General features: G+C 38.1%; 1 protein-coding gene across 1 annotated transcript in view; it reads right to left on the bottom strand.

The window, feature by feature from the left end:
* Positions 1-27,015, bottom strand: part of Ophn1 (oligophrenin 1) — a 351,191-nt gene that overhangs the window by 67,010 nt on the left and 257,166 nt on the right. Inside the window, exons 16-19 of the mRNA XM_021152888.3 lie at positions 17,462-17,546; positions 14,285-14,343; positions 13,432-13,537; positions 1-90 (exon numbers count right to left, since the gene is read on the bottom strand). The exon at positions 1-90 is cut by the window's left edge and continues 70 nt beyond it. Of these exons, the coding sequence (XP_021008547.1) occupies positions 1-90; positions 13,432-13,537; positions 14,285-14,343; positions 17,462-17,546 (340 nt within the window). The remainder of the gene's footprint in view (positions 91-13,431; positions 13,538-14,284; positions 14,344-17,461; positions 17,547-27,015) is intronic.

Genomic DNA, 27,015 nt, shown 5'->3' with positions numbered 1-27,015 from the left:
GTGTCCTCTTGAGCTCTCATCAGGGTGGGCCCAAAGATCACCCCCATATTGGAAGGCGTCATAAGATTCTCTTTGCTGTGCTCACACACACTGCCAGAAGAAAAAGAAAACAATGAAAACGATTCATTTTTCTAGTAACCGGGACTATGCTAGGTGCTAATGGAGATAAGAGACACCCAAAGGTAGGAAAGGAGAGATCTACAGTACATATGGAAAAGATAAGAAAATGGGAATAACTAGTGAGTAACACATTGTCTATGAGTAGGAGCCAAAGTGAGAGATTGGGAACTGGGCTAACAATCCTGAAGGAGTTTGGAGACAGACTTGGAGGTAGTAAAGGGTGTGGGGAGGCAGGAGAAAGGCCTGGGTTCATTCAAGGCAAGGGGAACTGCAGGTCTAAGGAACAGCAAAGGAGATAAGTGTACCCAGAGGTAGAGGGCTTTTCTACCATAAAGAACAGCAGTGACAAAAGGGCCTACCAGTCATTCTAGGGAGGAATCTGGCCATTTTAGTCCCACAGTTTAAGAAACAGAAACCACAAAGAGACAAAAAGGACCCTATGGTTGATCACCACTTGATCGTCTTCTTCATCTTATAAAACAAGATGGAAAAATATTTTCCTGAAATCACAATTGCTGAGCAAGGGAGGAAGTAGGTCCTGCAATCTGGTTGTTAGATCTTCACTCACTCTGCTTTAAGTCTCATCACTGGCTCCTGATTACTTAGAGCAGAAGGCAACAGGTCTTTAAAGAAGGCAGTTAAAGCCTCCTGTAATTTACCTCCTATTTCTAATAGCTATGTATAGCCCAAGTCCTACAGTTGACTTCAGTTTGGATCCCGACCATGCCACTCACAAGATGTACAACAGGGAGTTTTAACTCCAACTTCTCTGAGCTTCAGTTTTCCAACTTGTGTAAATTGTATCTACTTTAGAGTAGTAGAAAATAAGTGGTGGGAAATTTCTCCAGCATGGTACTACCCAACACTCTGACCTTTCCAAGATCCACCACTATATGCATTACTAGCCTTTGACAAGGGTTACACTAAACTTCTTAGATTAGCTTCTTCAGGCTATGCCACAGTTACCCCTTTCACTTGAATGTTTCCAATTCCATATCTAAAGAATGTCTAATTGTTCTTGGAAATTTACTTAAGGTGGCAGATATCTACCCCCGTACAGGTGGCCACAGCAAACAGTCCTCATCTTTGTTATGGCTTTGTTTCCTGAATATGAAGAAAAATGATTTGAGAATGAAAAGGCAGCATACTGGACGACAACCTTGCTTCTGGGTGGGAAGAAAACAAAGGATTCTTGGTCTCTCTTTCTCCTGCTTTCTTAAAGACCTCTTTTCAATTTTCCATTTCTTTAAAAAATGAATAAAACATAATCACACCATTTCCCTCTTCAATTTCTTCCCATTCCCTGCTTACTCCCTGTTAAATTCATCTCCTTTTCTCTTTGATTTTTCTTGTTACATATAAACATATGCATACATTTATCAATACAATCTGCTGAGTCCATTTTGTGTCACTTGTATGTATGTGAGTTCAGAGCTGAGTGCTTAGTACTGTCCTCAACTTAACTGATACTACTGGCAAGGAGACTAGTACACTGCAACTTTCAGTTTAATTTCTGCTTCTTCTACTAGGTGGTAAACAACTTCCAACTGTGTTCCTGGCACACAACAGTTACAAATTAATTATTTTTATAGGAACTGAACTCCACCAAAGCTCTTTTAAACTACTAGAGGCAGACAAGTGAAAGGCATGCAGCCCTTTGGCCAGTTTGGCTGTGCGGGTTGTAGAGGTTAGAATAAGGAGTGGGCTGAGGTTAGAATAAGGAGTGGGCTAGCTGCCCACTCAAACTACGAATACCCCAACTCACCCAAGCCAAAGGCCCTGAGAGACTGACCCAGTGACAGGCAAGTTCTTGACACTAAGTGGGTAATTAAGGGGGACAGAATTCTTAGACCAATCTTTATAATAAAGACGCTTAAGCCTTTAACAAAGGCCGGGTGGCATTCAGATGGTAATGAGCTGCCAGCATTCAGGCCTTTGATATTTCTGGCTGCTGATCAGTCCTTTTCAACAGATTAAATGCCTCTGCAATTAACCTTTATTCTCTAGTGACAGAATTTGTTTAGTTATTAAAATAGAAAAGAATGCCCATGCTGCTACCAAGTGATCTCCAATGTTTAAACCACCACCTAGTAGGCAAGAAACCTGGACATGAAGTTTCTTCAGTACCAGAGCAGTTCACTGAATGTTCATAATTGCCAAAAGAAAGGTATTTTATTCTGAGGCCCTGGGCTGAAGCACCCAGGGTTCAGATTTGGAAAGGCAGGAGATTCAAACCCGTATTTGTTGGTATTCAAGTGTAACCATTTTTTCCACTGCATCTTACTGCTGCTTATGTAGCTCCACTTGGAAAACAGAAGCTTCTATGAGAGGGTTTTATACTGGGCTTACTTCTACTTGCTCCGAAGGAACTTCCTGCTATCCCATTTAGGATGCTTGCCTTTCATGGCCTTCTAATGAAACCAGGGGAGCTTTCTTTGCAAATGTCATCTCTCCTCTTACTATATACACTGTGGTATAAGGGATGGACACTAGAGCCTCACTCATTAGTCAAGGCCTCTATCATTGAGCTACACCAAAGCCCCATATATTTGTCCATGTGCAACCATTTTTTTTTTTTTTTTGGTTTTTTCGAGACAGGGTTTCTCTGTGTAGCCCTGGCTGTCCTGGCACTCACTTTGTAGACCAGGCTGGCCTCGAACTCAGAAATCCGCCTGCCTCTGCCTCCCGAGTGCTGGGATTAAAGGCGTGCGCCACCACGCCCGGCTTTTGTGCAACCATTTTTAATGCACACATTTTTTCTTTCATTTCAGGTAAAATATTTTTATTCTTTAAGACTTTCATACAGTGTATGTTGATTAAAATTACACTCCACTGATGGCTCCAAATTCTCTGCACCCATACAACTTCATGTCCCTTTTCTTGTTTAACAACCTATTTGACTCCAATTTGTGTTGTTCATCTACATTTAGGGTGTGGGGCCATCTACTGGAGTGGGTAGTCCTACCCAGAGCCAGAACCTTAAAGAAAACCATTTCTCCCTCCCGTAGAAACCATCAACTTTCCATAGTACCAAAGTAGGGGGGTCACTAATGAACCACTTCTCCATCCATGTCCTTCCATGCTAGAATGTTGGCTAGTTTGATCATGCGCAGGCAGTCATAGTTGCTGTGAGTTCCTAAGTGCAGCAGCTCTGCCAAGTTTCATCATTCTCTTGCTCTGTTTTTCCCCAACCCTTATCATCTTTCTTCTATGGTTCCTGCATCTCGAGGAGAGGTAGCAATGGAGATGTAAGTGGGCACTCTATAGGCATGTATTCTCTGCATTTTGACCAGTTGTGACTCTCTGCATTAACTATCACCCATTAGCTAAAATGAAAGAGGAGAGCTGATCACAGTGCCCTAGGTCTGTAGTCCTAGCTACTGGGGAGGTTGGGGTAAGAGAATCATTTGAGCACAAAAGTTTGGAGCCAGCCTGCAAAATGTAACAAGACTTTATATGGAGAAGTAATGAGTGATGATCAAAATGATATATGAAAAAAAGTGGTTTGAAAAATGATAACAGATACACTGGGAGGTACAATTTATGTGCAAAAGCACAAAATACTGAGGTTCCTTAAGATGTGTATATTTTGTGTCTCACTAATCTCACTGCATCATGTTTTGTTTATTTGCAGGGACTAGAACAAATGGCTATAACTTCAGCATCAGAATTAATGTTTAGCTAAACTGACATAGTATCACACTGAATTCTAAATATGTTTATATCCATAGACAAATACTACTCTCAGCCTTAATTAGAGAAGCCTCTCTCTCTTTTTAGGGAATAGGGGTGAATACAGAAACCTATGACCACAAGAGCTGCTGCAAATTAGTAACAGTTAAGGACTGATCCCTAAACAAAATATCAATATCATCTTCTCTAAGGTTCACAGACTATTGAGGAAGAGGGAGTGGAAAGACTGTAAGACAGAAGACAAGAAAAGGGGGTTATGAAATGCTATCTTCTGGGCAAGAAACAACTATTGCAACCACAAACTCATAACAACTGGGGATGTCTGCTAGGAGTCTGCACAAGAATGACCTTGTCTCTGTCAGACAAAAGGGAAGGGGTCTCAGGGGGGGCCTATCTATCACTGATGAACTATTTGCTACTGATATATTTGGGGAGAGAATAATCATAGGCATATCATTATTTATGCACCCACTAGTGACCCCACAAGCTTCAAAGGATAGTCCCAGTCTAATGATTACACATATGGCCCTGGTTAACTACGTGGTCCATGAAACAACTCCAAAAGTCATTAATCTGGGACCAGGATATGAAGGGGGTGGGGAGATGACAGGCCTAAGAAAGAAGGCAAAAGAGGGCATGGAGAGCATAATTAGGATGTACTACAACATATATAAAATGTCAAAGAACTAATTTAATTAATAAAAACTTCAGAAGAAAAGAATGAGTATTTGGAGAAGGTGGTGGTACTCTGCATTGTAGAAAACAGCAACCTTCTTCAATGGTTTAGATTTGAAGAAATAAGTTGAGATGACTGGAGAAGCAAAGAGGTGATGTAAATGAAATATATTCCCCTAGAAGTAGTGGCTGACCCCTTTAAACAAGCACACATTGTCAAAACCACCATGATAGCATCCAATGATAGTTCTTGCAATATGAAATGACCTTCATCAACTCTAATCACTACAGATGAGGGAATGGAAAAAGTGTAAGAGCCGGAGGTGATAGGTAACTTGAAGGAGAAAGTATCCTCCTTACATGACAGGGCAACTGCAAATATGAACTTACAATGGTTGTGACATCAATCACAAGGCATGTCCAAGCCCAGGATATACCAAATCCCAAAATGGATAAGGGAGCTTGGCATAAAACCTCACCCCTCAATGAGAATCTGTTGGCAATTGTCAGTTGTTGGGAGATGAAGGATCAGTTTTTAAAAGAGTAATAAGTTGACCATACTTCAGTGAAAGGCCACAGGTCCACAAATATTTGAGCAGCACAAATTGACCTTGAGGTTAAAAAAAATCACAAATTTGAGTGTGTAGGGAAGGAAAGGTGGGTGGCTGGGAAGAGTTGGGTGACTGAATATGATCAAAATGCATTGCATGAAATTCTAAAAGGAGGGAAAAACAAAATAGAGAGTACTGGAGTCTGGCAAGTCAGCAAATTGTTCCACTTCAAGAGGGATTCTTTTTCTGGCGTCAGTAGGAGAGGATGCACCTAATCCTGTAGAGACTTGATGTCCCAGGGTGGTGGATTGGGGGTGGGCACCTTCTCAGAGGTGAAGGGGCAGGAGATGATGGGAAGACTCAGGGGAACATTTGGGATTTAAATAAGTAAATTAATAAATTAATAATAAAAAGTAGAAAGAAAGAGAGAAAGAGAAAGAAAAGGAAGGAAGAAAAGAAAAGAATGAACAAACCACTACTCAACTCCAGCATACAAGACCTGGTGTGTTCAAAGGTCAAATTGTCTCATTCCTGAAATCAAGGAATTAATGTGAGTTACTTAAAAATTAAAATTTGGGAGCTAAATCTTTTCTTTTTTTTTTTTTTTACCCAAAATAGTCTAAGATAAATAAAACATACTTGTACTTTGAATATTATCCTCAGGCTATTCAGTTAAGTGAGACCTCTGGTTTGCAAAGATACCTGGCAAAAGAACTGGAAGCTATTTATGTGACTTGTCGGTATCATTCAGCTTTAGGGTTCAGCGATTTGAAGAACTCGATGTACTTTGACTCTCAAATAAGGAGGCCACTTCCAATCATATCCCTTGTTCTATTACTAATGTACTATGTGGCTTTGTGCCTATCTTTCCCCATCCCTAAGAATCTGTTCTGTCATGTGTAAGGTGAAAAGTTATTAGGTGATCGAAAGTGTATTTTAGTCTGCCAGGAAATGAATCTAAGAAAATCCTGCTCTCAAAAACAATGGGAAAGAGAGAGCTACACATTATGTGTCTCCTAAACCATCAATTATGTATATTCTCCTCATTCTAAACACACACATATGAGGTAGGGGTGGCAACTAGGATCAGAGCAAAGCAAGCCTCTATACTCAACTCTTAATCACAAGAAACTTTATAAGATGAATAACTCTTTAACAAATCACAAGAAAAAGGAAAGTTGTAGGCAAATGTACATATGGACTAGACAATTTTATATATATATATATATATATATATATATATATATATATATATATATATATAATTGTTAAGATACCTGGCAGAGCCAGGGCCTCTGTATGCTTTATAACATTACAGGTGAGTCTAATAATATACAATAAAATTTGAGAAACAATACTATAGATCAAGCAGTAAAACCAAATCATAGTACCATCTGTTTTTCATAAAGTTTTACTTGAACACACCTTTTCTATTCATTTAAAATAGTATCTATGGCTACTTCAAAGCTATAATTATAAAACTGTGTAGATGTGACACAGACTACCCATATAGTTAACAAAGCCTCATATATATGTACTATCCAGCCAAAATCTGCAAGAGGTTAGATGCTTGAAAAACATTTCATCAGATTGCTATGTATACTTTCAAACTGGACGTTCATGTAATGAAAGAAACAACATACTTGTAAGCACTATAAGTTTGAATACAGAATATTATAATTAATTTCCTTTCAGCTATTACAATTTAATTATGCATGTACTTAGAAGAGTTCTCATCATTTAAAGATAAAGATGAAGCTAAAATACTTACAAATGAAATAAATAGAGTGTCATGGATTTATTTCAAAAATTATACAACAGAAAGGGGAAAACTGGGGATATAGATAAAATAAAATGTTCTTAATAGCTGAATCTGGGTGATGGACAGACAGAGTTCCTTGTGATCTTTCCTTCATTTAATTTTTGTATACATACACTAGAAGAGGTCTTGCATTATACAAATTTATTCAAAAGGAAAAGCCATAACAGTCAGTTCCCTAAATAACTAGTCCTTCTCCCTGCAAATGGTGCCCTCTTTTAAGGGTAGAAAGCTTTTTCTTTCTCCATAAGTAGCATTTTATCTGTAATTTACAAGACAAACTTCAACATAGTACAATGTCCTAAACTTCTTCAATGCCACAATTAAAACCAAACCATTATGTAATGTAACAATAAGAAAGAAAAACAATTTCCTTGTCAAATCATCATATACTATTTTAAAACTTTAAATACAAAACAAACTGAAAATGAATATAACTTAACTGTATCAGTGTCACTATGCAAATAGAGCAGCTATCAGCAGGATGATGCATACAGAGAATATGATAATTACATCAAAACCAATGGTAATCTTAATAAACTGCTGATTCTAAGATGCTTCCAGAATGCAGATACCAACTTGAAAAAGAAAAGTTCCCTCATAACCAATGAGAAAATTTTTCATAGGTTTTCTTTAGTTTGCATGGATATTCTCATATATTTATGATTATTATAATCAGGAATCCATACATTTATGCTCTAGGAATGACTAGTTTAATTTAAAAGACTAACAAGAAAAAATTTTGCCAACACTATCTCCAGTCAACAATGAAAGCTTTGCTAATTAATTAGCATGACAAGCAGTAAAAATTATTTATCATGAGCTAGAAGTGTACAAGATATAGCTATTGACTGTGAATTACACAGCCAGTCACACAGCCCTCTATGAGCAGATAGAAAGCTATAGTACTGGATAATGTGAAGATCAGTACAGAGAATAAAGTAAAACTATGACTCTCAAGATGTGATGAAAATGAAGGTACAGACTAATCATCTACTATTTGCTCTAGCTACAAATCAGTTAACTTGAATCTATTCAGCCTTTAAAGAGATTAAAAGGGCATAAAAGGTAGGTAGGCTATGTGATAATATACCTAATATACTTAGACAAACACTTTAAAAGGGCAGTTTTTAATGTCAACTAGGAACATGTTAATATAGTCTAGAAAGGCAAAAACTGTAAAGATGGTAAGTAGAAAAGGCCAGGCATGGTAGTGCAGAACTTTAATCCCAGAACTCAAGGGACAGAGCAAGAAGACCAAGAGTCCCTAGCCTGCCTCAGTTACATTCATTTCTACCAATAATACCTGAGACTATCTCCAAAAAGTAGGGGGGGGGCTGAAGAAGACTATAATCTCATACTATTAACAAATACAGATATGTATATATATAAACACATCAGCACAAAAGATTTAGAATACTATGTGTTAGATTATCAGTGATGATTACAGAGTGGGAGAATAATGTAAGGTATTTTTGTTTTGCTTTTCTACGCTTTCTAATTTCTATAGTACTGCTTCTGAAAAAGGGTATTATTACAAAAATAAGTGTCCACTAACCTAATAGCCGTGTACCTTCCAAATGGCAGTACAGGCCTAAGACTGTGGAAGTCTTACATCTCCCCTATTAGATTATGGGATTTTGTTGACTGATTCCAATTATACTACTGCATTTTGTCAAAGCATCTGAAATTACAAAGAAAATGGGACTTCATTGAGTTTACAGAACAGGCTGTACAACTCCCTTTGTGTCTGCTTACTGATAAACACATGTATGAATGGTAGAATCAGGCATGACATTTTCTTCCATTGTAGTTTTCCACTAATGGTGAGATTGTTGGAGAGGAAACCATTATTGATCTCCTATTTCTAATTAATGAAGATTACAGGCACACACACACACAAAGAACTAGCTAACTGAGAACCTCAAACTGGCAGAGGTCTATTTATTTTTGCCTGTTATTAACCTAGAAAATAGACAAGAAGCAAGACTATATTACAAAGGTACATATATAATCATCATATACACTATTTTTGTTTGTTTGTTTTTTTCGAGACAGGGTTTCTCTGTGTAGCCCTGGCTGTCCTGGCACTCACTTTGTAGACCAGGCTGGCTTCGAACTCAGAAATCCGCCTGCCTCTGCCTCCCGAGTGCTGGGACTAAAGGCGTGCGCCACCACGCCCGGCTCATATACACTATTAAGCAACAATTGGCAAGGGTAATTACGTGCATTTTAAAAGTGTGTGAATTTTCTTTTTCCCCATGTAAGTTTTCTAAACAGTACTAACCCTTTTTATCTACACTGCCTAAATATATAGTTATAAAGGTTTTAAAACATGTGAAAATTTTGGATATAGTTACTGCGATGATTACTCGTGAGTAGAAACTGTTGGAATGAGAAACACCTAGAATTGTAAAGATCACCTCTGAGTGTTTTCTGTCAGGCTATTTCCATGGAGTATTAACTAAGTACTAATGACATCCCATAGGCTTAGGACCCATGTGAAGTAAAGGGGAAAATGGACAAAGCCCACTAAACTGGCATATTTGTATTCACATTATGTCCAATCTCTCTCTCTCTCTCTCTTTCCACCTCCCTCCTTCTCTCCCCCATTCTCTGCCTCTTTCCCTTTCTTAATCCTTATCACTATAATATAAGGTGTGTTGTTTTGCCATAGGCATCCCCTCCCACTCTACTAAGATCAAGTGATAGGCCAAAAGAAATATTTTTCCCATAGGTTCTTTTGTTCAAGTATTGTGCCACACTGATGAAAGACTAAGACAAGTAGCATGGACATTTCATCACCCTACACTGAATGGAGCTTAAGTAATCAATATTTTGCCACATTTGCTTTCTCTAGATATTTTTTCTAAAGTCTCTGGAAGTAGGTTGATTAATCCCTAAATTTCTAGCATTCATATGCAAAGACAAAGCAAAATTTCCTAGTAGACCATAACAAAATTTTCATGTATAAGAAAATTTGCAATAATTTACCATGTACACCATACTCAATTGTCCTCAAATGTCAAAGAAAACAAAGTCTTTTAAACTAAGTTTTTCATATGGAGTTTAAAAAGTCCATGCACTGCATTTGCTTCATAGGATCCCTACCTAGTTTTCCCATGACACAGACTTTTTTTTTTTTTTTAGTTAAGTCAAAGTCAATAGTCTTATAGTATGTCACACATTCTCTATATTTGTAACCTTTTGTTTCTTAGTTTGAACTTGTTACATGTTTCATACTTTATGCTTTATACTTCACGCTCTCTCAAATTCGGACACATGTAGTGACAACTTGCATCATTCTTGGTTATGGTAACATTGATTAATGATTTAAAGCAGTATCTATCACAGAGCCACATTGTAAAGATGCAAACTGTCCATTTATAATTAGTAGCCTGAGACAATACATTGAAATGTCCTCTTGTCACTATTACTTTCGGTTCTGATCAGTACTTAAAAAAAAGATAGTGCCACTGCAAACTAATGATTTGCTGTCATTCCCACATTCATTAGCTGATGTTCTTCTAAATGAAGGGCTTTTTCTTTCTTTACCAACTCCCACACACCTGCTTCTTCAATGTGTTATTAGCTAATATTGTTGTTCAAGTTCCCCAAATATCATTAGAATCATCACCATCATGCAAATTCCTTTCATTGTGCTATAATTTACCCAAGAATCACTGTGTGTTTTCCAACCCCAGATCCAGAATGACCACTTTTCTAAGCCATTCCATTCCCTCTTGAAAAGGGAATACTATTTAGAAACAAAGAACTGGGAACTAGGTGTACTCCCCTCTTTTTAAAAGAAGAATTGTTTCAAGGTTGGAAAAGATAGTTTCGTTTTACTTTGAATTGTGAATTCAAAATAAAAGGGAAAGATGTTCTCCTTTAACATAAATACTGTAATACTCCTCTCCTCATTTATTTTTTCCCCATTGGATATTTTATTTATTTACATTTCAAATGTTATCCCCATTCCCGTTTCCCCTCTGGAAAGCCCCTATCCCATCCCCCCCTCTCCCTATTTCTGTGAGGGTGTTCCCCACCCACCCCTGCCTCCCTGTCCTGGTATTCCCCTACACAGGACCAAGGGCCTTCCCTCCCATTGACGCCAGATGAGGCCATCCTCTGCTACATTATGTGGCTGGAGCCATGGGTCCCTCCATGTGTAGTCTTTGGTTGGTGGTTTAGTCCCTGGGAACTCTGGGGTGTCTGGCTGGTTGATATTGTTGTTCCTCCTATGGAGTTGTAAACCCCTTCAACTCCTCCTGTCCTTTCTCTAACTCCTCCATTGGGGGTCCCATGCTCAGTCCAATGGTTGGCTGAGAGTATCCATACTTTTGTATTTGTCAGGCTCTGGCAGAGCCTCTGAGGAGACAGCTACATCATGAATCTTAGTTTATGTTAAACTAGTATATAAACACATGTAAATATGTATGCACACATAGTTGTTCCTTCCTTATAAAATATGTATGTATTTTAGATTATGATTACTAATAAACCTATTGGATGATATTTAAAATGTCTTTGTGGTTCTTCTTGTTTTTCAAGGCTGTTTCATTAAGGATGAATCAGAGGCATGTGCTGACACCTTTGTTGAAATAGCTGTGTGTGCTTCTATTATCAAGTTGATAAACATTCATCTGTTTATTCAGTATACTGTTTTAGGGTTCCTAATATTTGCTTTGTTTTAATTTCATTTTGGGATTTGTACAAATTAGTATTGATTTGAAATAAAAACTATATTGGAGGTGACTTAAAGGAATCTAATTCTTGTCCTTAACCCTTTCATTGCATTAATACCTGTCCCCATGTATAGCCATTTTCACTATTTTCATAACTTTGTTGAGGTATAACTCCTGTAAGGTTTCCCATTTGAAAGGGTATTGTTCAATGGCTTTTAGTATATTCATAGAGTAATGTAACTGTCACCAATGTCTAATTCCAGAAATTTTCATTATCCCATAAAGGAACACTACATCCAATACCAGTGACTCCTTATAGTATGCAGTATTTTCTCTATGCATTTATATGATGATGGGTGATTGGTTTATTTACACCTTTGAATAACTATGGACAGTCCTGTTATAAATATCTGTAAAGCTTTGTCTGGACATATTAAGCTTGCTACACTTCATCAAAATGCTCTTCATGAGACTAAACCACAGCACAGTCTAGATTGGCAATTAATTCGACTCTTCACCTTAGCCTCAGGCAGACTCTACAGAAAAGGGCAAAAAGCAGCCACATTCTTCACCAAAAATATCACACTAACAGTCTTTCCACCACATACTAAAATTCTTCTCTTCTGAAACTTCTAGAACCAGGCTTCCATAGTTCAAATCACCTTCAGCAACAAAGTCTTCCATATTCTTACTAGGATAGCCCATTAAGCCCCACTTAAAGCATTCCACCACTTTCAAAATCCAAAGTCCCCAAATCCACATTCTTCAAAACAAAAGTATGGTCAAGTCTATCATAGCAATACCCTAGTCCCTGGTACCAACTTCTGTCTTAGAGTTTCAATGGTGTGAAAAGACACCATCACCAATGTTGGGACAAAATTTAATTGGGGATGGCTTACAGATTCAGAGGTTCTGTCCATTATCATCAAGGTGAGAAGCATGGCAACATCCAGGCAGGCATGGTGCTGGAGGAGCCAAGAATTCTACATCTACATTCAAAAGAAACCAGGAGTAGGCTCTTTTCAGGCAGCTATAGGGAGGGTCTCAAAGTCCACCCCCATAGTGGCATATTTCTTCCAACAAGGCCATACCTAATAGTGCCACTCCCTGGGCCAAGCATATTCAAACCACCACAGAGCATATGTACCCTTCTATGTCTCCTGCTGTCTACCACACCAGACTAGGTTGACTAGAATCCTAGCATCTCTCCTTTTATCCATTTCTGTCTCCTTTCCCACTTCCCTCACTCTACCAGTCCATTCCTTTTTCTCTATTCCTTCTTTCTCTTTCTTCCTCCCCTCTTCCCTCTCCTACTTTACTTCCTTTTCTTCTTTATTTTGACAAAGTCTCACTACATAGCATTACAGTCTGTCCTCAAAATTCTACACTATATTTCTAAATGCTAGGATTACAGACAAACACACACTGTGCCTTGCAAAACTTTGGATGCCTTCAGAGCTTACTATATGTCATATGCTTTTTCTATATTTGTTTGAATCCATGATACTCCTACTTCATAGTCATCAGTATTGTCATCATAGAGATGAACACAGATGCTCAGAGAGGCCAACTTGCTATTAGACAGCTAAGTAAGTTATAGAAGTAGAATACAAAACTAGACTTCTCTAACAATAAAGTCCATGTCTGGTCCTGGTGCACAGCATACTTACTCTAATGCTGCCTTTCATCTAAAACAGTACTGGGACCTCTTGACTCCAGTTTTCATAAATGGGTAAAGGCAAAATTGACCTTGCTCAGAGAATATTCAAATGGCCCAAGAAAAAGTTGGGGGATAGTGCTCAATGGGTTAAAGGCAGTTTCTCTTTAATCATATGATGTGTGTTGCACCTTCAACAGAGACTCTGAAAACCCAGCAGCTACTTACTTTACCAAGTGTTTGATTAGAAGTTCCAGCATCTCCCGGTTCTTTTCTGGTAGCTTATATACTAGGGAGTGAATAGCCCCCAGACGGTAATCCAGGTTGTCAGATTCTGGCAGAGAGAACAAAGAGAGATGGTTTAGCTATAAGGTGACTAAATTAAGGTAACTCTCACATGTCTACACACACACACACACACACACACACACACACACACACACACCCCTGAACACAGGGAAGGGAAAAGGGTGGGAGAAAGGAAAGAGAAAAGGAGGGAACAGGGAGGAGAGGGAAAGAGAGAAAGAGAAAGAGTAAAAAGGATGATGAGAGGAACCAGGTAAATAAATAGGCACAGACAGAATAAATGAGAAAAAAATAGAAACAAATCCAAAAATGGCAAGGAGAGATTAAAGAGCAAAAGAAACAAAATACAGGTCTAGAGAGATGAAGAAATTAGAAAGTAAGGGTAGACAAGACAGTCTCAGAGGCAGGCAGAACTGCAGTCACAGCAGGTTTTCTCTAAAGACCCAAGCAGAGCCTCTTGTAAGAAACATTTCAGCACCTACCACTATGTGTGAGATACTAAGGCTGCTGCCTTCCAAAGTCAATCACTTGAGGAGCCCAGCAGCAGGCACTACATGCCTCAAGTTAACCAGTTCTCTTACAACCATGCCTATAACATTGGTTATAAAAATTATCTACCTCTGAAAACTAGCAAGCAGAAATATTCTCACTTGGCAGTGTGCAAAATCTAAGTCGACTTGGGAATTTTCTCCTCAAATCAGTTTTTCTAGCTTACTGCTATCAAGTTACTAAGAAACCAGGACAACACAATTGATCTAGTAACTCAAATACTTACTGGCAGCAGAGACGAGTTCTTTATGGAGCTTATAAGTCATGACAGGTTCTGAGAGATTCCTGAAATGGATGCAGATCATCACTTTTTTTGGAGTAAGGAGTAACCTTGGACTCAGTTCTAGGAGAAGTAAGGCCCCACAACTTAACCTGATGACATACATTTCATGAAAGCTTTACCAGTGGAATCCAAGTTTAACAGAAGATCTGCAAAAATATAGGCTGAGGCTCCTAGCAAAGGTCTCCAATTAGCTCCACAAAGTGACAGGAAATGAAATGAAAAGTAGTCCGGTCAATTCTCAAATAGACCCACTCTAACCATGAGCATGTGCTTACAAGCTGATAGAGCTGAAGAATTTCCCAGGCACTTTCGTACCTGTTCTATTTGATCCTTCCACCTATTCTATGAAGTAGAGTGGGATTGAAACTACGTGATGAGTTATGAGATGGAGCAAAAACCTGTGAAATCACTAACCATAAAAGCAGAAGCTTAAGCAAGAGCATTTGATAAGATGTTGTACACATTTCCAGCCAGATTTCTATAGAAAGTAGTGTACTTTAACATTTCTACTTCTTAGTCCTGGAATCCCATGGTTTACTCTCTTAATCCATTAGAACCTGACTCACCCAAACTGCTCCAAGGAAACTGTTCTTACCACACAAAGGCAACTGTCATTCTTTACATGACCTTGTTGCGGCATTTGTGGTTAACAAGCCTCCCTGAGACTTACCTCTTGGAGTCTGCTGAATCACTTGATTTTGTTTTGTTTTGTTTTCTCAACCACTTTGGCATTTCTGGGCCTTTTTCTCTGGGAACTTATCATGGTTCCTTCTCTTTTTACAACACTAGAGGGCTGGAAAACTCAAATATCTACAGACACTATGCAATTTTCATACTGTACATGTCATATTTAAATGACATTTTCATAACAGTGCCTTTATTTTTCTACAGACAGCAGCCACATTGACTTTTGTAAATAAGCATGTGAACTTATGACTCAGATCTTTCCCTTTCTTGAGAAGGAAAATGAATAATTTTATATAGAATACACTCATCTTTATATTTTGTCCATTAGTTTGATTTTATTTTAGTGGTATCAACCACTGTACAAAACAGAGATGTCATAAAACTTTGTGTTGCTCTTTTCCTGACAGTCTGCTATCTCTCCTGGATCACAGAGGCATCTGTTCTTGTGGACCTAAGTACCAACACAATTATGATTTCCATTCCTTCCACTGAAAGGCCCAAAAAGGTCCCTATGTCTAATTTCTTAATAAACATTCTTTTTTCCATGGCTAATCCAGATGTCTCTATGGTCTAGCACATTCACTTTCTTGCAGACTGATTCCTACTCTGTCTGTTAGCCCAAACCAGATTACTTTCTCCCTCATGGTCATACACAACCGATGGGAGAACTCCATGCACAGACTCTTCATACCATTTTTCCCTGATCTGGATCTTTATATAAACAAAAATAACAATAAATAAGCTTTGTATCTTGACTGCAGATACAATGGGACCTCATGTTCTTACTGCCACTTCCCTGCCATGAGCCAAAGTAAATTCTCCTTCCTTAAAAACTATATTTAAATAAATCAATAGCGATGACAGACTAGTGTATGTTACAGCCTCAGCAATGCTCAACTCTTACTAAATTTGTTGCACTGTCATAGTTTTAGGTTTAACCTCTCCATTCTGCTGATCAGACTTGAGCTAGAAAGGGTTTAAATTTGAGAAAAGTCTTTGAAACACATCTTTGAAAATACTAACTCCTTTCAAGGAGGATATGGACAGTACACCACTTAGTCACCAACTACTCTCATTATCCCAAGTCTTTGGAGACCATTCATATAAGATTGTTCTCTCTTTATTAAACTATCAATGTAATCCAAAGACAGGCCATTGAAAACAGGGATGGAGGAAGACACCCCAGGATAAGCCATGTCTTAAAGCATAGATTTAAGTTTAAAAAATTACCATCTATAACCACAAACACACTTTGTTGGGGAAGCAGGAACCTCAGTTTCCCAATCTGTAAAAAAGGGTATTGCACTGCCTGTGGTACACAACTATTGCGATAAAAATATCAATGAAAGTGTCAATAGAAGCAACTAGCACACTGCCTAGCACACAGTAAGCCCTCAAACAGCATTTCCTTTCCTTTCTTTTGAAGATAGAGTAGACAAGTTTCTGAAAAGAGCATTCCCATTTATATGAAGCTAGAACTACACCAAGATGATGCTATACTGGAAGGTCACGTAACAGTAATGTCATGCATGACCCAACTGTTTGGAATAATGAGAGTTTAAATACCTATCTTAATGCTAAATGATCATTAAAATTGAAAACACCTGGGTTTCAAATACTATAGGGCATAAAGAATGTTAATGAAAAAACTGAAGGAGGAACCATGTGTGCTAGCACACACCTTTACCTGCAGCTTCCCAGAGGCAGAGAGGCAAGTGGATCTCTGTGAGTTGGAGGCCAGCCTGGTCTACATAGGAGGTTTCAGGCCAAGCTACAAAGTGAGACTCTACCGCAAAAAATTAATAGAATGTATATGTATAAGTACATGTATATGGTACTTTAAATATATAAAACATATATGTATTCAAATATATTATAAATAACATATACTTATGCAAATACAAAGGACATTAATTTTATCAGCACTATATCTCCAAATTTTGCTAGTGAGTTAATATTTTTCTTACTGCTGCTACTTCATTTATCTCCAACATTGTATTTTCTTCTATAATTCCATTTATATGGATTAAAACATGACAGCACAGTATAGCCTTCTTCTATTTCTGAGCTATATCTGTAAGATGATAGTTTTAAAACATAGTATATTTTTTGAGTAACAAATCTTCATCTTCATAAAGTATGTTTTCTAGATCTTAAGCTGATGGCATATAACTATAATTCTAGCATTCAGAAGGCTGATCTGGGATGGTTATATCAATTTCCAGTCTAGCCTGGGCTACATAGTTAGTCCCTGACTCAAAGTCAAACAAACAAACAAACAAACAAAAAACATCTTATATACATTCTTAGAAAAACTCCTTTTTTATTTAGCAACCTTTTCCAACTTTCTGAACCTAAGACTCTACTCCAATCTCTATCCAGACAAATTTCACCAATGAAGAAGAGTAAAATCCCAATTCAAGTAGAGCATACCTGAGGTAGAATTTTAAAGAGCTTGTGATTGTCTTAATGTCCCAGTCACTGTTATGGAAATCAACATCCCCTGGACATTTTGGATCTAAGAGAAGAACAAAACAACAACAAAAACAGTTAATCTTCCAACAAATCTTATCTGTAACCTTCTTTTTAAAAATGAAGTATATTAATTAGAAATAATTGATTAATTGAATTTTCAAGAGATCAAAACTTTGCAAAAAAAAAAAAAACTCTATTCTACTTTCAAAAATTCTCTTGTGTTTTGGCCCGGTATGTAAGAAATTTAGAACTCATCACTTCTAAATGCCCTGTGAGAAAAAAAAAAAAAAAAAAAGGAACTGAAAAAACTCTGCAGATTACTAAAATTCTGCAATGGCGAAGACAACTGCCGCTGGAAAACTGTGAAGACAAACAGCCTGCTACAAGGTTGGCACTTGTTGGCAGAAGCTCGGGAGTAGCAACTCCATGGAAACCAGTACCAACACAGGCAAACCTAATCTGTAAATGAAAAACTTGCTAAGACCCAATATATCTGAGTTTCAGAGGCAAAACTAACTGAGTGCCCAAATCGCATTAAGGAACCCTGTGGGTTTGGGTGCTCTCTTAATTTTACATTAAGAATGATATCAGTTTTACAGAGTAGAACTCTAAGAGGAACTCCCACACACACACACACACAAATTCCTGACTCTGGTAAAGGTGGAAGAAAAGTAGCCATGTACCTAGCACGCTTTGAGGCCTTAACAGAAACTATTTTACCATACTCTACTACTGCAGTTTTACCACAATCTGAATGAACTGGGTTGTTGAAAAAAAAATTCAACTCCACACCCAGTCTGTATCTCCTAAAAGGGGACATCAAAAATAAACTGAGAGGCACTGGTAAAAGTCACAGGCCAGGGGTACAGTGCACTAGAAGACAAAATATCACAAGGGTTATGGAACACTTCCCCCCTCCCACAACACCCGACCACCACATCAATCAGCCTCCTGAATACTAACAGTACCCATTCTGACTAGAAGAATGAGATAATTCACTAAGCCTCTATGGAAAACCTAAGATAGAGAAAAATCAAAACCACAAACGTAATCTGAGCCAAACATAAAGTTTCATATTAAAGGTACATGCACCTCCATTATTTTTATCCATCACATCATGTCTAGCTTTCAAAAAGTGAGAAAATACTGTTTAAGGATGTAGAAAAATCATGGGTCCGTCAGTAAAATAAAATTTAAAAAAAAAAAAAAGAAAAATCATGGGAACCACACTTTGATATGGATACTTTGAAATATAACCTCAGAATTTGAAACAGCTGTGATTAATATTAAGGGCTATATAATACACAAAAGTGGACAATGTAAAAGAAGAGATAGATGAAACAGAAGATAGGTACAAAATCCAAGAAGCATAAAAACAAATGCTAAAAATCAAAGCACTATATTGGGAAGGCAGAACGCCTTTAGGAACTGAACAGAGCTGAGAGAAACATCAGTGAGTCTGAAGAAATGCCAATGGATATTTCTAAAATGGAAATACAAACAAAAACAGATGAAGAGGAAAAAACAGAATCTAAAGCTATGCAAGTTATCGTGTACACGTGACAAGAATCACCTTGAGGAAACTCAAGAAGAAGGAAGACAAACGTGTGGATACTTCATTCCTCCCTAGAATAGGGAATAAAATACCCATGGAAGGAGTCACAGAGACAAAGTTTGGAGCTAAGACAAAAGGATGGACCATCCAGAGACTGCCCAACCCGGGGATTCATACCATAATCAGCCACCAAACACAGACACAATTGCATATGCCAGCAAGATTTTGCTGAAAGGACCCTGATATAGCTGTCTCTTGTGAGGCTATGCCAGGGCCTGGCAAATACAGAAGTGGATGCTCACAGTCATCTATAGGATGGATCGCAGGGCTCCCAATGGAGGAGCTAGAGAAAGTACCCAATGAGCTGAAGACGTCTGCAACCCTATAGATAGAACAACAATATGAACTAATCAGTACCCCCAGAGCTCGTGTCTCTAGCTGCATATGTAGCAGAAGATGGCCCAGTCGGCCATTATTGGGAAGAGAGGCCCCTTGGTCTTGCAAACTTTATATGCCCTGGTACAGGGGAACACCAGGGCCAAGAAACAGGAGTGGGTGGGTAGAGGAGCAGGGCAGGAGGAGGGTAAAGGGGACTTTTGGGATAGCATTTGAAATGTAAATGAAGAAAATATCTAATAAAAAAAGAATCACCTTGAGGAAGTGATTCTTAAAAAGAAAAGATTAATAAGAGATTTTTGGATGTAGCTTAGTAGCAGAGCGTTTTTATTGCATGTGTGAGGCCCTGAGATCAGTTCCCAGTGCTGGGCGGGTGCGGGGGGGGGGGGGAGAGGAGGAATGGGAAAGAAAACAAAAGAGATAAAAAAAGAGCAGACAAAAAAAACCTAACAACTAAGAATTTCAAAAAACTAATGATAAATGCCAAGCCACAAATGCAGGAAGGAATCATCAGAAAAGACACAGACAGACAGACAGACAGACAGACAGACAGACAAGAAGAAGAAGAAGAAGAAGAGGAGGAGGAGGAGGAGGAGGAGGAGGAGAGGAGAGACTGCTGAGAGTGAGTGAGGTACCTAGCTCCAATTACTCTAACTACAATCCAACCCTTACACCAAAGTGCCTGTTGCTAAATGACAATGTTTAATGAGTTAGGATATAGACTTCTAGTATTTGCAACTTACATTGTAAATCAAAGAACCTCTGTCTCTCTTTCTCTCTCTCTCTCTCTCTCTCTCCATATATATATATATATATATATATATATATATATATATATATGCATATAAAACCTATAAAAAATAAGATCTCTCTAAAATTTAAAACCTGTTCAACAAGAGGGAAATCATGCCTGATACCAGAAACCTGGTCAACTGCCCATGGCTAATAAAGCCACGGAACTTGGAGGAGAACTGACAGCCACCATTTCACTATATCAGCATAATCCCTAACTATGGTCTAAATATTTGGCCTTATACCTGCAGATAAGTGTTATCAGTACCCCTCCCCTCATCAAGGAAATTTCTCTTTGCACCAGATGGAGACCATTGCAGAAAAACAACATCCATCAAAATTCAGAGTTAAGGAACCTACTCCCCAGTGACACATCTACAATACAACTCCTGCACCTAAGGCTCGGCAATCAGTTTGGGAGAGGGGGAGAAACAATTTCAAGAGCCAAACATTGGAAGTCTGTTGTGAGATTTCATCTCCTTGAAATGTCAAAGCAGTCTCAACATCATGGATATCTAAATAACATTCCAACAAGGAGACACAATAGATATGCTATGGAAGGATGGAAACTCATAAGGCCTTGACTCCTAGACAAAGAACTGGTAAGAAATGCTGAATGTGAGAAGAGAACCCCAATTGCTTTCCAATACCAAAATGATCAGCTCTGAAAACATATATATATATATATATATATATATATATATATATATACACATGTAACATTATATGAACTAAGAAAGTTGAATTTACATTGTGTATGTGTGTGTGTGAATATGTACATATACATATAACAATAATTTAAGTAAGAGGCCATAAATTTGAAACAGAACAAGGGGATAAATGACAGGATTGAATCAGGAAAGGATCTGGAAGGTGGATGGTGTAATTATAATCTCCATATTTTATGTTTGGCTTTACCCTAAGTCTCTTAGCCATCCTTTCAGATCCTGGCCATCCAGGGAATGTTGGGCATGGGCTCCCTCTCGTGGCTTCAGCCTCAAGTAACATCAGTCATTGGTTAGCCACTCCTACAAGCTCTGAACTACCAACCATTGCCCCAACACATTTTTTAATTTATTTTTTTATTAGATATTTTCTTTATATATATTTCAAATCCTATCCTGAAAGTTCCCTATACCCTCCCCTCCACCCTGCTCCCCTACCCACCCACTCCTACTTCTTGGCCCTGGAATTCCCCTGTACAACAATATGAACTAACCAGTACCCCCCAGAGCTCATATCTCCAGCTGCATATGTAGCAGAAGATGGCCTAGTTGGCCATCACAGGGAAGAGAGGCCCCTTGGTATTGCCCCAACACATTTTTCAGGCAGGACAGGTTGTAGGTTGTAGGTTTTGTGCCTGGGTTGGTGTCCCAGCCCCATCACTGATATAGCCTAGCCTGATTACAGAAGATCACCGGTTCAGGCTCCATACCTTCCATTACTACAAGTATTTGTTATTTTTCATTGTCAACTTGATATATATATATATGTATATATATGTATATATGTATATATAATATGTTTATATAGAGATGTGTAATACAAGTAAGTACCCTAATGGAAATGACACAATTTTCAAAACTCTAGATAAATTTGTCTAGATAGATACTGCTTTTAGTATCTATTTTCTTGCAGTGATCTTTTTGTTATATCAAATTTAAAAGTTTCCCCAAATTTGTGGGTAGGTTTGCTGTGTTCTCTTATCTTTTGAAGAGTAACATTTAACAAAGTTTCTGGGTAAGTTTACAGAGTTACAGGTAAGTTCTTTTACCCTGGATTTAAATGAGCAAGTCCTCTTTTACTGAGAACATCTGTGGTCATCAAAAAAATTCTGAAACTATCAAGTCTACTTCAGTAAACAAGGTATTTTTTGGCTTTGTCTTTTTTTCTAGCCAGGGTTGCATTAGGTCTCCCTGGTTACCTGGAACTCTCTATGCAGACTAGGCTGACCTCCAACTCAAGAGATATGCCTGTGTCTGACCCCCAGGTGCTAAGTTTAAAGGTGTGCATCACTATGCCCAGATAACAACAAGATATTTCCATATTCTTTGAAGTCATAACTTATCTCCCACATATAACCTAACTGTCTGGAGGGGAAATTAACCAACTCTGGCCATAAAGAGAAACCTTAAAAAATTATATGCTAACTATTTACGGTAATGTCTATGGTAGAACAGGAAATATCTCGGAAGGCTGCTCTAGAGCAAGGATTTCAACCATGGTCAGTGATAAAGTTAGATAACTGAATATGCTTAGGGTGTGGGGAGATCATAACACCATAGCAAGTAACAACAAAATAAAGTTAAAGCTCTTCAACTAAGAAAAGATTAACAAAAGTCTATCCAGAGAGGAGACACTGCCAGGGTCATACTGAGAGTTATCTGAAAAGAAAATGCTGACAAGGTACAAAATTATACAGTATGAGAACATGGCCCTGGACAAAGTTATAACTCGATACAATTGCTTAGTATGAATTAATTTTATGAGTATTTCAGTGTATTACAAAATTCTGTCTTGGAAACAAACAACCTTTTAATATAGCATTATAACCAGCCTTGATAAAAGTCTTAGCATATCAGAATCTGATTATCTCCCCATGCAACATATTGCATGTTCTATCACAACCAAGACTAGAGGAACTGAGTGATCTCAGGTACCTCTGCTAGGAGATTTTTGGAAGCTTGTATCTTCTTTCTTCTGTATTTGATCACATACACATTCCCTCTTTGCTAATTTTGGGTTGTCTTTTGACCACAATAAGTCATAGCCATGAGCATGAGTATATGCCAAGTCTTGCCAGTCTCTCTACTTACCAAACCTGGAGGTAGATTTGATGACTTACAAGACATATGAGAGACATATTTTGGGGACTTGGTAAGGAAGACATACAATTTCCTTTTTAAACTTTGGGAATTTCAACTAACTAGGCATGATATAGCATAGGCAATGATGACAGTGTAATGTACTAAATTCAACACTGAAATGACAAAGATATAGGAACTGAATATGAAGAAAGTTTGCACAGACATATAGAGACATTCCAGTTATTAAAAGGAACACAAGTTAGCATTTAAGTGGATTATGAAAAATAAAATAGAATCATTGGGAAATCAAAAATCAAATTATAATTAAAGGAAGAAGAAAGATAGTAGAACTCCAAGTTAATTAAGCATGAACTCAGAATTGTGAAGGTTTCACTCTCTCGCTGTGGTATCTAAACTGCATTAAGACTAGTCCAACCAGGCAGTGATGGCGCATGCCTTTAATCCCAGCACTTGGGAGGCAGAGGCAGGCAGATTTCTCAGATCAAGGTCAGCCTGGTCTACAGAGTGAGTTCCAGGACAGCCAAGGCTACACAGAGAAACCCTGTCTTGAAAACAACAACAACAAAAAGACTAGTCCAACATCCCCCAAGAAACCACAATGAAATTGTGTCCACTGAAAAGAATAACGTCATTATTGACACATTTATTCAGCATATATTAGGTAGTTATTCTGTTCCAAGGACTGTTTCAAGGAGCTAAGAATATACAGTAAATAAAATAAAATAAAATTTCTACCCTCTGGAGGTTCAATATATGAATCATTCCATAACTTATAACTAAGTGGGTTCAAGGTCAACAGAAAAGCATGAAAGCCTTGATCTTGGCAAAAGACACACAATGAATGTGGAACATCATATTTATTAGAAAGGCACAATGCTTTCCAGGGTTTCTAACTTAGTGCTGAGATAGCCAGCGGCCAATCTGAGAATGGCCTTCCATGATGAATAGAAGTGGTCAATTGGATTATGAAATAATTGGATCTAATCAGAACAAGCTGAGTCTGTATATGAGTCTATGAATCCACAAGAGGAATAAAAACTTGACATAAGTATGATAGAAAACAAGGTCATAAAGAAGTAACTGTAATGTGTATATATCGTCAAGAAGTTCTGCAATGATTTTCCAAAGGAAAGTAAGTACATAAAGGTTGATGAAAACCAGCTTACATCTTGGTTAGAATCCAGATCACTCATCCTGAACTGCTAGTGTATGAATAGCTTCCAGATACATGTGGAATAGATTCCAACCTGTTGACATAAAGACACTTCATTTCCTACCACAGAGAATACTTGCTTCCATAAATAGCACGGGGGTAAAGATGGCATCTGAGTCAGATTCAACCTAAAGACATTTTGTTTGACTAATGATGGGTGTCTTATTAACCTGTAAAACATTTCAAACACGAGAAGAAAAACTTAAAAAAAAAAAAAAACAGGCTGGTGAGATGGCTCAGTGGGTAAGAGCACCCGACTGCTCTTCCGAAGGTCCAGAGTTCAAATCCCAGCAACCACATGGTGGCTCACAACCATCCGTAATGAGATCTGGCGCCCTCTTCTGGAGTGTCTGAAGACAGCTACAGTGTACTTACATATAATAAATAAATAAATAAATAAATAAATAACCATGTGCTAATCATATCTTCATAACTGATTTATCCCAGACAATTGTACAAAAAAGTAAAATACTGTAATTAAACTGATGCAGTCTAGGCACCAATTCCTTTCTACTCAGAGACAATCACTATCATTAGTTAATATGAAGTCAGTATTTATCACACACACACACACACACAATTTTGTTTGTTTCAAGTCTTTAAACTCTACCCAAATGGTAATAAAACGTATGAATCTTTCTGAAACTTTCTTTCATTAGTCAAATTATGTTTCTGAGATTTATACATGTTTTGATATTTCCTACTTAAGTTCAGGGTTGGCAAATTACCACCCTTGAGCTAGGAATCAATTTTATTAAGCTTCATGGCTATCAAAAAATTAATGTCTTCTATAAATCCAATTTGTGCTGCACTTTCCTGGAACCAGAGATCTATGAGCAACTTGTTGTCTAAATGAGTTCCTATGCTGCTGATTTGAGCAACATCCTTCAGCAAGACAATGCAAAAACCTATTCTCTTCACTCTTGCTGATAAAGAAGAAAAGACTGGGGCTATGACTGTAGCTGTAATGAAGAGGAAGCTTTTAAAGAAGCATGACAGAAGATACTCTATGGAAAACAGGACAGGGAAGTCATTGACTCAAAATGCCAGTGATGGAAGAGAAGGACTTGCAATTAGATTTAGGGCACTAATATAGAACAAGACGACTGGAATTCTGTCATTTGCAGGGAAATGGGTGGAACTTTAGATCATGCTAAGTTGAATAAGTAACGGTTAAATATGTTTTCTCATATATGTGTGAAGAGAGGGGAAACGAGAAGGCAATGGGGGAAAACAAACAATATATGCAGAAAAAAATAATTATGCAAAAAATCTGTTTGACAGGAAGAAACAACTAATAGTGGGAGAAACAAAGAGAAAAAGAAGCAATAATGGGGAACAAAATGATATGCATACATGAAAACATCCTAATGAAACTCATTATTTGGCAAGCCAACTGTTCTAGTGTTAAAAATGCCCTAGAGACATGCCTCCAGACCAGTCTTATCTAGGCTCTGCCTCGGTTAAGTTTCCCCAGTTTGGGTCAAGTTGACAACAAAAACCAACCCAGCACATTAACTAAAACTATTTAATTGAAAATATGGAACAAGAGACACAGAATGTTAATGACAGCCAATACAGATGAGAAAGGAGGAATTAACCACTAACTTGTATACCATGCCACATCTGGTCTGTTCTCTTTGTCCACGCTGTCTATAACTGTGTTTAGGATACTGGTTATTGGGTACCATTTGATTTGAGCAGAAAGGATGCGTTTCCCAGTGCTGCCAATAGAAATCAAATGATTACAAAACGTAACTAATCATGCCCCATTTACCCCTGCTTAGCCTAGTTAAAGGCCTAGTCCAAGGTTTTTTCCAGCAAGTAAGAGATTCATCAGTAATAATGCACATGTAAGAAAGAAAATGAAAATTAAATGGCCTTGGCTCCCTGATGAAATGAACAAAAAGGTAAATTCATTTAGATCTGCATTATATAAAATAGATATTACAAAACCATTCATTATAAGGAGCAACTTATTCTTTTTTATTAGATTTTTCTTTATTTACATTTCAAATGCTATCCCCTTTCCTAGTTTCCCCTCCGAAAATCCCCTACCTCCCCTTCTCCCCCTGCTCCCCAACCCACCCACTCCAGATTCCTGGTCCTGGCATTCCCCTATACTGGGGCATTGAACCTTCACAGGACCAAGGGCCTCTCCTCCTGTTGATGACTGACTAGGCCATCTTCTGCTACATATGCAATTAGAGCCACGAGTCCTGCCATGTGTTTTCTTTGATTGGTAGTTTAGTTCCAGGGAGCTCTGGGAATACTGGTTGGTTCATATTGTTGTTCCTCCCATGGGGCTGCAATCCCCTTCAGCTCCTTGGGTACTTTCTCTAGCTCCTTCATTGGGGAACCCTGTGCTCGGTTCAATGGATGACTGTGAGCATCCACTTCTGTATTTGTCAGACACTGGTAGAGCCTATCAGGAGACAGCTATATCAGGCTCCTGTCAGCAAGCTCTTGGCATCTGCCACAGTGTCTGGGTTTGGTGGTTGTTTATGAGATGGATCCCCAGGTGAGGCAATCTTTGGATGGTCATCCCTTCAGTCTCTGCTCTGAACTTTGTCTCTGTAACTCCTCCCATGGGTATTTTGTTCCTCCTTCTAAGAAGGATCAAAGTATCCACAGTTTGGTCTTCCTTCTTCTTGAGTTTCATGTGTTTTGCAAATTGTATTTTGGGTATTCTGAGCTTCTGAGGAAATGCAAATCAAAACATCCCTGA

Source organism: Mus caroli, unplaced genomic scaffold, assembly GCF_978045245.1.
Source record: "Mus caroli unplaced genomic scaffold, Mus_caroli_1 scaffold_5, whole genome shotgun sequence".
Lineage (NCBI taxonomy): Eukaryota > Metazoa > Chordata > Mammalia > Rodentia > Muridae > Mus > Mus caroli.
The sequence above is the reverse complement of the archived record's forward strand: the minus strand, read 5'-3'. Positions and strand labels throughout refer to the sequence as shown.